This window comes from Aythya marila (genome assembly GCF_965140915.1).
Source record: "Aythya marila genome assembly, chromosome: 5".
NCBI lineage: Eukaryota > Metazoa > Chordata > Aves > Anseriformes > Anatidae > Aythya > Aythya marila.
In genome coordinates this window covers 33,445,976-33,458,395 of record NC_139046.1, presented here as the reverse complement: position 1 = coordinate 33,458,395, position 12,420 = coordinate 33,445,976, and the positions used below count along the sequence as shown (strand labels likewise).

Here is a 12,420-nt window from a genome sequence, read left to right as displayed (position 1 = left end):
GACCACTATACCCTGAAATCATAGCCACGTCCACAATCTTGCTTCTCTTCTTTGGTATCAGTCGTTTTAAGTAAGGACTATACTTCTAGCTGCAAACCTTGTTTCTCTTATCTCCTTCGACCATCACAGGCTTGATATCTACAATAAAGCACTTAAAAGAGAGCATTATGGAAGGATCAGTTTACAAATTAGCCAAGACAAACAAGCACTTACACTTTAAAGACGGAATTAACACCAGCCATGAGCAAAGACTAAAACCTGCTGCTCAGGGCTTATCAGCACTTTCTGCTATTTCTATAGAGGTCACTTCCTACGTTTCTTTTGGGTGAGATAAAAATCTATTACTGACAGAAAACACCGCAGACAGCGGTACAGGCAGCCCTGCTGACTGAGCAAAGACTTCCACCAACCAATTTTGTACAAAGAACCAGAAAAGGACTTCAAAAGTGCAGAAGTTGTTTCACTTACAAATGCTGCCTGGGAAAAGTCCCAAGCCTTCACAAGGGTTCAAAAGATGACAGCAGCATCCTGGTGCACCTGTGGAAGTGACATCACTTCAACACGCTGTCCCCTACAACATGTCACACAACACAAGGACCGGGGCAAACAGAAGCCCTACATGTGCCCAGACCATGTCTCCAACAGCAAGAGCAGGGAGATGTCTGCCAGAAAGAGTTAAAGAAAACTCAGCACTAGTTTTGGAGTCACAAGAACACAGGAGGCTGTCACAGAACAACCCTGTGGCCCTGGGGATCAGGTCACCACACACCAAAGCCTAAGGGATTTCTGACGGGCGACCAACCACAAGAGAGAAGAGCTGGGCAGCCACCAAGGAGGAACCCAGTGCTCCAGACCCAAGTTTCTCATGCTTCATGCTCTTCCCTGAAGCCTAGCCCCATGACATTTTCTCGTTGCTTTCAGCCTCCTTCCCCATTTTTTTCAGCTGAGATGGAGCAAAGGGAACTCCCCCCGAGCCAGCTCTAGGGAAGGGAAGCCCTGGTGCTACCCCTTTCTCCTATTTATACCAACAACATTACTGCCACAGTTCAAATACATTTTATATATAGCTCTGTGGCTTAGTTCCAGGCAGAAGTAACTCAATGCTGGTGTACATGTGTTTAGAGCACAGCAATTGGAAAGAATGTCCCATGAACGCTGTCAGCTTGGCTGTTTCACTGTGCCCAGAACAGACTCTACCAGGGCAGAAACACAAGCCGGGTAGGAAAATAAAAATAACGATAATAATAATAATTAGAAAACCAAGAAAATTATGCAGCAAGAAATTAGGTGAGCCCCTTGCCAACTCACAGCAGTGACGGGCTCCCACCGCAGCCCCAGCAGATGTATAGCTGTAAGTTAATAGCCCACTCGTACCACAGCGGGATGCCGTGCCTGCCTGCCAAGGGACCACGCAGAGGTGACCCGGGCGTGTGACAGCGCAAGGGCAGACACGCACAGAGCATCTGCCAGCGGCCCCTTGCATTTTAATGTAACCTTAGAAACTAGCGGGCTGCACCACAGTCAGCAGCTCTACGTGCAAACCCTGCTCGGAGTAGGAATATCTGTAGCGCTGCCGTATTTTAATGAACCCGAATTGAGCCCAACGCCCACAGGCTCGTGGCCTGGAGCACGGAAGGCACGGACTGCAGCTGGAGCGGGGTGCCAGCGGCACGCAGGCGAGGGAGGCGCCCGCTACAAGCCAAGGGGACACAGATCCCGGTGCTAGACCCTGCTCTTACCTGGCCCCTGGGCAGCAGCCCACAGGGAGCCTTCCTGAACACACCAGGTCAGCATCTCATGTGGAACTGGCTGGGTAGAAAGGAGGAAACCAGTTCCACATTTTGGGGATGATGATGGGGGTATCAAAGAAAAATGGAATAACACAGAACATCTCCGGTTAACTGCTCACTTGGGGAATGGGGGAAAAACCAGTCTCTGCTCCAAACTTCACAGGACTTGTTAGCAGCATAGCCAGGGAATATAGATTAGCAAAGCACAGCTGAGATGGTCTAAACAACATCATAAAGACAACTGCATGATATACATATAAGGCATGCAGACATCTCATGTGCATGAGATGAATCATACACAGACGCTGATCTTGCCACCAGCCGCAGAGGTGCTTATCTCCCCATGCACTGGGCGAAGCAGAACTGCTCACACTCGTACTACCACACACACAAGTACATGCATTTTTTAAACCTTCAAGGTCATTGCCACTGTAAAAACATTACACAAAGTTGTGCAAGACTTTGCGTACGTTACAGCTGTAACACAACATCAGTGCCACTCTCTAAAGGGGGGTCAGTTACTGTCTAACAGGCACATTAAGTAAAGTAACATACGCTCAACCCAAAGAGAGTATGTTCTTCCTATTAAACACACACACGTAGCAAAATAGAAACACACTCATACTGTCATCCAACCAGGCCCCAGCATTTAAATATCCCCTACAACGCAAAATCCTGCTTGGCAGCTGTTTACAGTACTTTCTTTTCTGGGGATCTAAGGAAAGGCATCCAAATGAAATCGCACCAGAGAGCAGGAGGGCAGGACTCGGGACAGAACCCAGGCAGACAGACCTGGAAGTAAATCCCTCTGCCAGAGTGGTGGCCGCAACCCAAAGACAGCATTCCCCCAGCTCCCCAGCAAGGGAAATCACCCACATTTTGTAACGGATTTGTAACGCCCTTCCTCCTGCCTGAACTGCTTCTGCAGCTTATGCTGATCACTGATGATTTACAGCTCTGCCATCGCCTCAGCATGAGAACTCCCCAACTCAGAATAAGCCCACACGCTACACAAACACGCTTCAGGCCCACAGCTCCTGTCCCCACAACCCGGGGCAGGAACAGCAGCTCCTCTCTGCCTGCAGACTTCCAGGATTGTTTACACAGCCTCCTCCCCTCCTCGGCAAGGGCTGCCGGCTAAGGCGGGCCGGGTTGCTCCTCCCAGTACAACAGGCCGTAAGTGCCAGAAAAAACTACCAGCAGAAAGAAAAGAGTTTCTGTTGCTTGCCAACAAACCTCTAGGCGGTAGGTGATGAGTATTCCCAATTGTTTTAAACCTCTGGAAAGTCCTGGCAGCAAAATTAAATGCTTTATTACAACAAGCACTCTACTCTTCCCAGTGGAACATCCCAGGGCTCTCTGCAGACAGCAGCATTTCGTCACTCCTGGTTACCTTAGGAACTCCCCAGGTTTCAGGCGCCTTGTAAAACCCTTCTCTTTTGCAAAAGAAAAGAGGCAAGTTTTCCTAAGATGACAGAGACGGTTCGTTTCCCCTGTCAGAGATGCTGAGCTGGAAGCTGCCCAGTACACCTCACGCCACCACATCCCCTGCCCCAGAGGGCGGCGTTATCACCCAGGGCAACGTGGTGCTGCCTTCCTGCCTTGACGTTCAGCCTGAAACCTGGGCCACCAGGGCTGCACGCGAGACTGCCACCACCAAGGCCCACTCTGTGCGACACGGGCGGTGGGCACGTTCCGTCTGCCTAGCCCTGGGGCTCGGCGTGCCGGCTGTGCCCCCCGCTGCTGCGTTTTAGGGACGCGGCGCGGGCTGAGCGCAGGGCGCCGCCGGGCAGGGGCCGCACCGCGGCGCGCCAAAAACCATTGGGGGCGGGGCCAAGCCGGCGGGGCCCCGCCCTCCCCCGGCGCGGATTGGCCGGGAGGCGTCTCCACGGCGCCAGGCCCCGCCCCTTTGGCGGGAGCTGCCCGCTTGGGCCGCACGGGCACGGCGCTGAGCGCCCGGCTGCGAAGCGGCAGCGCTGGGGCACGGCTGCTGCACGCACACCTTCCCCCTCGGCCAGAAGTCTCCTAGCAGTTACCTCGCATTCGCCTTCTCGACCCGTTGTGAACTTCAATGCTGTATTTCGGAGAACGAGCAGGACTGGCTTTTATTGCTGCTGGCCTGGAAACACGAAATATCCCAGCGGTTCGTAGCCTTCTCTATAGTACTATTTCCAATCAGTAACTAACAACAGTCCTGATCTCCTGGGACATCAGCAGAATTACAAGGCTTACTGGGGTTTCCACAGCTTTAATTCAGATGGTTCTTAATCTGCTTGAGCCTGTTGGAAAGCCATCATCACCAGAGCTACTGAAATCGTTAGCGACAACAGAACCAAATCAGCATTCACAGCAGCGTGGTTTGGGGACTTTTAAGCAAATAATCCTAAATGAACACACGGTCCTCAAGTGGGAGAAGTGAGAAACATCCTTGGTAATCTGCAAGAGGCTGGGCTTTGCGGCTAAGGCTGAGATTCGGCCTCAGAGGATCAGGATTCAATTTCTACTTCTGCTTCAGACTTCCTGTGGGAGTTTGGAGTCACGTCTGTGTAGGAAAAGCACATTCCCTACCCTACCTTTTTATCCTTTTTTTTTTTCTTTTTTTTTTTTAAACCTAAGTCTCCTTTGGACTGGGTCTACTTCATCATATCTGTCCCATGCTGGCTGAAGCAAGATAAAGACAGGATGCTCCTGCAGTCTACGGTCATACAAACACAGCCAGCGACCCACCTTTGCACTAATATTTCTGAAGACAGATCACAGAGCACAAATCAGCAGTTACAACAGCCACAGGCCTCAGCCGTATTTTCCTTGCACAACAAGCGGACACGCTCAGGACAAGGCTAAACAGCGCTGTGGTGAAAGGGAACAGGGAGATTTTCTGACCTGCAGTAGCCACTGTTTGGTGGGCACAGCCTCAGCAGAGCCACAGGGTTTCAGGCACAGGGAGCAGCCCATGTGTGGAGCTGGAATCCAGAGATTCCAGAAATGCCCGGCTGCACCTGCACACAAATCCTCAGAAGCTTCCAACTGTGCGGAGGAGACAGGTACATCAGACAGAAGGAGAAGCCTCAAGTGTCTGATGCCAGGTTTGGCACTAGGTAATTATTCAGACCTTAGCTGGGCTCACTCAGTGCTAATATGAGGGCTCCGCTCCTGCTAAGTGCCATTTGAGTGCCATGTAAGCACCACTCCCTGCCCCAAACATCAAGACAAGAGACTTGTACCAAAAGCCAAAGACTACCTACCGCATGGTATTTGCTTCCAGACTCATGGATAAAACCATACCAAGGCTAACCAAGCAACCTGATCGACAGGATGCCCTACCTGCTCAGCTCTGCGCGGCCACCAAAATGCTGACCACCAGTTTGCCAGCTGGAAATGGAGGTAGTGTCCTGCTGCTGTTTTCCACCAAACAAAGGAGGGTGACAAAAATACACATTTGTGCCTGTGTTGTTTTACAGGCGTCTGCAGACCCTTGATGAGACACAAGCAGATAGTGCTCCAACCTGGCCTGGCTCCCAACCAACACGTCAACTGTTATTCCCTGAAACCAGCCATGCGATACACCCCAGACAGCAAAACACACCACCACGCACAGGCAGCAAAACAGACGGTACGTGCTGGAGGAGGTCTCTTTGCACCGTGTCTGTGGATGTCTTTCCTCACCACAGTGAAGCACCCCACAGGGAAGACCAGCCCCGAGCAGCAAGCAGCAAACCCATCACCTGATGTGCTGCTGCCCAGCCTGGAGCTCTGCCACCTTACTGTCCCAGCCGCGTCTTGGGCAAACACACCGTGTGCCACTGCCTGCTGCAGTGCAACAGCTCGCAAGCAAAAGGGGGCTGTCAATCTGTATGTGCACGGCTTATCCAGCACAGCAGGGACAGAATAAAACCTGCTTACTGCTCTCTGCAGCCAGGTTAGGTTTCTAAGTCCCACATGCCTTCTCAGAATACTCTGCTCATCTGAAGGAGAAGAACAACATGCAATTCAAGACCTCTGAAGCTCTGAGACCATCCAGCACGTGACTGCCTGGGGGAAGCAATAGCCACGTAAACCCTCTAAGCAAGTGACCTGATTTGTGTTACTCATGCTAGCTGCACCCCAGCTGTCAGCAAACCATTGCTCCCACCCCGCTGTGTGGGGGGCTCCCTGCTGTCCCTCACGGTAAAGGCAGCGTGCTATCTAGGGGTGGCCAGAAGGGCGAGATCTTTCCAGCAATCTTGTCGCAAGTTTGGCAGAAAGGGTCACAGTGGTTCGTGATACAATTGCAGGCTATAAAATCAAACACGTTGAGTTGCTAGAAGCTTTTGTGTCCATCCCCCTGAACCAGAAGCAAATGGTGCTGCAACCCAGGAGCAGAAACGCGTTGGCTTTGACAGGCCTTGTGGCTATACGCCACATTTAACATTCACAGCAGGCTCTAGCCCAGGCCAGGAGACCTAGCCAGATCACCCTGTAATTGCAGGACAAGGCATAACGTGCACAGAGCAACGAGGGGAGTGAGGAAAACCTGTGCGTGTAATTGTTAAGCAAACACAGGGCCATCTTGAGCACCGTGTATTCGAGGGTGAAGTGGAAGGGACCAGAGCAATGCAGTAGGAAAGGATTCAGCCCCCAAACTGTGACACACTCATTGTTTCACTGATACCATCCACACATACAGACATGCCACTGATATGCGGGTCATCTGGCCATGGAGAGCCTCATCAGCCTTTGTCCTCTGCTTTAAGAGACACCGTTATAAGCCTGACCAGGGACAGCCAGGAAATCCCTTCTGTCTCCAGACTGCAGCCCCTAAGCTGTTGGGTGTGTTCAGAGTGAGCAGTACAGAACTGCCAAAGAGATCCCTGGCTATCAGCTGGGGCCACACAACACTCACGGATACCGAAGCAGAGCAGGCACAGCAGCAGCAGGCCCAACCTGGGCTGGAAGTTTCCTCTCAGCTGTGCCACTGGCTGCAGCAGTCCCCAAGGAAGCCAGCAGGCTCTGCTGCTGTGGGACCACATTGTTCCCAAAGACTTACAAAGAACTGTGCCCTGCAACAAGCCTCAGCTGCACCTTAAACAATTTAATAAGAGGTGATGATTTTTGAAGCACACGTATCTCTGAATCAAACTTGTGTTTTGGTTCTGTTCCAGTTCAAACTCAACAGCTCTCTGCTGATCCAGTTAGGACCAGCAGCATCTGAAGTGATTCATGTTGGAAGCTCTAACGTTTTCAGACCAAAAGGACTGCGTACCGAAGGCAGGCAGCTACAGGCAGGCCAGAAGTATCACTCCACTCCACTACATCCAGTGTGGCTTGCGGTCCTAGCACAGCTCTGCAGCTTCCCAAGGGACTAAGGAGCTGGAAAACTGGGCTGGGAATGGGCTCTCAAGCTTCCACAGAACTGCTTTCCTCATAACTTGTGCCCATGCACATCCTGCTCAGAGAGGCACACGTCTGGGCCAACCACTCCTCCCCAGAGGACAGGAACCCCTGTCCCACCAGGAACAACACAGGGCTCGTTTTCTGAACAAAAACTTTAAAAAGGTTTTGCAGAGCCACCCGGTCCAACCCAGCACCATGCAGCAGCAACAAGCGTTCGTTCCAGCTGCACATGTTTGCACGATGTTTGACGAGGGGGAGACCAGAACACACCAGTCCCTGTGCTGAACGGCATCCTGCTGGGGAACGTCAGGTTTTAGTCAAGGCGCTGTTGTGAACTGGCAACGTGAAATATTTCTAGCTCAGAAAAAACAGCAGAGATCAAAGAAACAAGCTGCAAATTCCAAGTGCATTTCTGTCTCTCTGGTTTACGCTTTTAAAGAGAAGTCTGTATGCAGATTTTGTAGCGATTTGTTTCTACAGTGACATTGTGGATCTGGTTTACTGAGGAACACACACAGACAAAAAAGATGCTTATACTTACAGGAGTAGAGCTTAACAATATGAACATTCCCTGCAGGAGCTTTACCTGCTCAGGTATATTACTTCTGTAAGCAGAGCAAGATTTCTGGTGCAGGGTGCAAACAGCAAGCGGGGCATTACAGCAACAGCAGATGGCTCAGGCCTGTCGTGCTTCCCTGCTGTCCAGTGCCTCGCATGCAACACAACGAATGCAGCTTCAAAGGCACTCACTTCCCCGTTTTAAACTCCTTCTCCCTGCTGGAATCACAAGCATGGCGACCAGATGCAGAGCTGGGTTTCTGGTAGGGCTAGTAATCCTCTAGAAATTGAACGTAGGCCAACCAACTTATCTGAGGAAATTTTAGCTTCCAGCCTCCACACTGACATGTTGCAATCCTGACAATCAACAGGCCTAGAGGTAAGTCACTGCACTCTAAGTCTGTATTGGTTCAACACAAAAAAGGGAGTGTTTTTGTGGAGAGGATACAAAAAGTGGATTACCACACCAGAAAACCAAAAAAAAAAAAATATTCTAAACACAGAGCTAGTCACACAGCAACAAAAATCAAGACTCCCACAAAACAGAAGTTGTTTTCAAAATGCAGCAGCAAAACCAAACACTACATCCAATTTGTCAACAAGCTTTCCTTAAAGAGCTCCTGTTCCTTCCCTTTATATATTTATTTATTAAAACATCCGTGGTTGTGTGATCTCCTGTAGAGATCTCCTTGGGGGAAGCACGGTAGAACCATGCATTAATTATAGGCAAGAAATAAGTCCCATTGAAAGTCTCAAAACAAGTTCTCTCTTAGAGCTTCCAAGTCACACATGGCATGTCCTGCGCAGCCCTCACGCTCCGTATCTCTGCTTACCCACACTCCCCCTTCCAGGGCGAAGCACAAACAGGTCTCTGCACAGCCAGCCTCCCACAGCCTGCTCCTTGCAGCCCAGCAGCTGCTTCGCTGGAAGGAGCCAATTTCCACAGAGCTTCTCGTCAGCAGGACAAACTGCCCGAGGGGTCTGTCCCTGACCGCTGAGACTGCCTGTCAGGCCTTGCACAGCCCAAGGGCTCTTTGTGAAAGAGCAGGGACACTTACCACACATTGGGGAATAAAAGAGAAAAAAAATAATTACAGCTTAGAAAAGTCAAGGTAGTGCCACTGAGGGTGCTTGTCCACCTTAAATTGAGTGGCTGGTTGCAGAAAGAGCCTGACTCTGAGGAACCACAGAGCTGCAGAGAGCCTGCTCTTCACCTATGCCCATGTGCACAAAGCACGTATCGCCTTTCACGCATTAATCAAAGGCAGCAGTCCTGCTCCATCCTAGGCACCCAAGCAGCATTCAGAGGTGACCAGCCAGAGCCCTAAGTTTCACAGACCCTGCCATACTCCCAGGCTCACCCAATTCACATGGCTGAAGCCACACGCACCTCTCAGAGCGGGCACTTCTCAAAAAGTCCAAGAGCCAAAATCGCCTGGAAAAGCCCTTCCTGCAGGTCAGCAGAGATCCCTCAGGAGCACTGCGTGTGATGCTCAGGTTTCAGTCCCCAGGATTTACACTTGTGCTAAACAGCAGACTCAGAGGATCTGTTTCCTGCTATTTTGGAAAAGGAGAGCTGCTTCTCACCTTGGAAGGCTGAAGAACACACACAGCAGAGGGAACATCTCCATGGATTTCAAACAGGGGAAGCTGTTGTTGGATCTTTGGTAAAGCGCCCGCTCTTGTTTGCCTTGCCTACCTCCCAGCTGTGCCACCAAAGGCAGGCCGTAAGTCATCTGAGAGAAATTCAGAGCAGACTGCTTTGGAAAACCACCAGCAGCCCCTAACTCCTCATCACAGCAAATTGCTTCTACCAGCAAGCTTCTCTGTGTCTCACTGATTAACTGCTCTCACTAATAAGATACACAAAAGGCAGCCCTCAAACCCTAATTTGATGGTGTGGCAAGAATCCATGATGTCCCCAGGGGATCAGGCAGCCCTGACTGTACACCGGGAAACAGCACAAGGGACACAATGGAGCTCTCCTAAAAGGCACATGGCAAGGTTAAAAAGACAGGTATCAGGGAAGACCCGGGGTTTGCAGCAGCAGGTCCTGGTTGTGAAACAGAGCGGGTAGAACTCAGCCTTTTTTCCACAGGGAAAAAAAGAATCCAATGTCCACGGTACCTGGTGGCACAGGTGGCCCTGGGCTGTTTCATCAGGTCTCCGTGGAACACAGGTCAGAGAGAGACATGCAGCACACGTCCCTGGCAGTGCCCAGGCTGCACTAAGTGCAGTACCTGCACGCACATGCACACGAAAAGATCATGCACAAGCACCAAGGACTCTCCTCAAGACAACTCTGAGGAAGCAGAGCAGGTTTTTCTCTTTCATGACAAGAGAGGAGCATTGTGTTCCTTGGTACACAGGGAACCTCCGACCTAAACCAGAGCTTCAAGAGCAGGATTTCATGCTGGGACAGGCCATTTAAATAAAGAGCCATTTATTCCCCCTGCAGTTTTACACACATGTTCCTCACTGCAGCACTCAAGCACTACTGTTTTGAGATAAACGAATGCGCTTTGCATTCATGGTTTACAAGCACTTCTTATTTATTACTGAGTCTTCACAAGGGGTGGGACTAACCTCGCAATTTACGGAGCCGGAGCTATACAGACGCTGAGTGATTTGCCCAGGGTTACAAGTGAATCAGTGGCAGGGACACAACCAGGTGCCCTGACTCAGAGGCGCCTGCTCTGAGCACAAGGCAATGCCACCCAGCTCCTCTTCTCCCTGCAGCTGGGGAGAAGTCAGCCTCCTCTCCTCATGACACCAGCCAATTCCCGGTGAGTGACTGTCTGTCAGGAATCCTCTGCAATGCCGAGAGGAACGAGGAATTTTTCAGGTTGAACCAACTACACCCAGACAAGGCATCTCCTAGAGAAGGGAGAGCTCAGTCTGAAGCACACAGAGAAGGGAAGATGGAGGAAAGCTGTGGAATGCAACCCCTGTCTGAACGGCCACCTCAGAGACACGAACCACATTTTCCACCTTTCAGACCATCCCACCCTTCCCCAGGTGCTCACAGAGCACTCCCCTGTGGGGCCGACAGCCATCGCTTACACAGAAAAACAGGTCTTTGTGGATCATTAGTTGCCTGTAACACTGGGTAGCAGTTGGAAACGTGGAGGAAGAAAAAGCATTATGTTCCTCCTGTCAGTCATCCATAACATCTCCATATGCCAGAATGAGCAAAACCCCAAAAGCTTTCCAATACAGTATCTTCAGACTGGGTACCTCCAGCCACATACACCACAAGCAGAGTGCGTTTTGAAAGGGAGATGCTGGCTTTAGCAAGAATTTGCAATACAGTAAGGATCTCAACTAAAAGACGATTCTGTGGTCACACCTGGCCTCCCAAAGCACAATTTTCTGTACAGAAGGCAACAAAGTCAAGACATTCTGGCAGCACTACACCACACTCACCTTACTGCCGATATCTTCACGCTTGTTCCCAGGCTTGCTTCTTCTCAGCTTAATGGAAGGGGAGCGAAGCAGGTTTTTGATCCGACTTGTTATTGTAGACCCTTCAACCGACATCATCTCCAGGTATCAGGAGGGTATTACACCCCGTGCAAACCGTGCCTGGGGAACGAGCCCAGGTTTGAGGCAGAAACACCGAGGCGCTCAGCTTTGCTCACGCTTGTTCACACATCTCTGAGGGATTCTGCTCGGGGACTCCACTCCTGTTACACTGCAAAGCTATTCACAGAGGCTGGCAGGCTTTCCTTTTGCAGATTCCAGAGGATCAAATCAGCAGTAATCTAAACTGAAAGATGCACCCAGGGGTCAGTACAACATTCACAATCATTTTTCCAAGCTTCGCTCTTTACGAGAAACGCCAAACGCGAGATTTAATAATAAAGATGGATGCAGCGTTATTTATTCTCAGAAGCTGCCATAAAAACCACCCTTCTTTTACCACCATTTAGCAGCTCTGAATCAACTCGGCTCGGATCTAGCAACCCGATCTTCCTACGCTTCAGCATCAGCTCTTACAACAACCGCAAGAATCACCGGGGTCCCTCCAGCCCCGCAGCCGGCAAGCACAGCGCGGCGCCCGCTCCTCGCAGCCCCGGCACCAGCACGAGGGAGCCCTTCGACTCCCACGGCCCCGGCGGACACGCAGGCAGAAGGGGCGACACCCGGCGGGGCGGGCAGGGCGCGTTCCGCAGCCCCACTGCACAGCCAGGGGCTGCCCCCCGCCACCGCCACCGCGGGGCTGCGGCCGGCCCCTGCCCCTCGGCACGGGGGTGCCTCAGGGGCCGCCCCGGCCCCGCTCCCGGCCCCTCACCGCCCCTACCTGCCGCCCAGCCGCCGCTCTGCCGGCGAGCGCGGCGCCCCGCAGCGCCTGCCCATGCGGCCTCCCCCGAGGAGGGGCCGCCTGGCGGGGCCGCCCCCGCGGCCGGGCGGGGAGGGGCGGGGGCCGTTCCCTCAGCGGCGGCGGCGGCGCCGGGCCTCAGGCAGCAGCGGGGGGCGGCCGCCCCCGGGAGCCCAGCGCCGCCCGGCCGTGCTACGGCGCCTCGCGCGGGTCAAGCGGCGGCGGCAGCAGCGGCGGAGCTGGGGGGCGCGCGCCCCTGGCGGCTGTTAGCGGGCGGCCGTTAACGGGCGCGGGGAGCTCGCGCCGCCCCCTCACGGGCGCCGTGAGGCGGCGAGGCGGGGATGGGGGGCGGGGGGTTCGGCAGGTGGTGTCCGAGGG

The 12,420-nt window shown here is 52.5% G+C and overlaps 1 protein-coding gene across 3 annotated transcripts in view; it reads right to left on the bottom strand.

The window, feature by feature from the left end:
* The window catches only part of MAPKBP1 (mitogen-activated protein kinase binding protein 1), a 96,022-nt gene extending 83,826 nt beyond the window's left edge, over positions 1-12,196 (bottom strand). For all 3 annotated transcript variants that reach the window (XM_082762368.1, XM_082762370.1, XM_082762369.1), the window contains exons 1-2: positions 12,025-12,196; positions 11,148-11,490 (exon numbers count right to left, since the gene is read on the bottom strand). In XM_082762368.1, coding sequence (XP_082618494.1) covers positions 11,148-11,264 — 117 coding nt within the window. In that variant the 5' untranslated portion in view covers positions 11,265-11,490; positions 12,025-12,196. The remainder of the gene's footprint in view (positions 1-11,147; positions 11,491-12,024) is intronic.
* Positions 12,197-12,420: the final 224 nt, after the last annotated feature.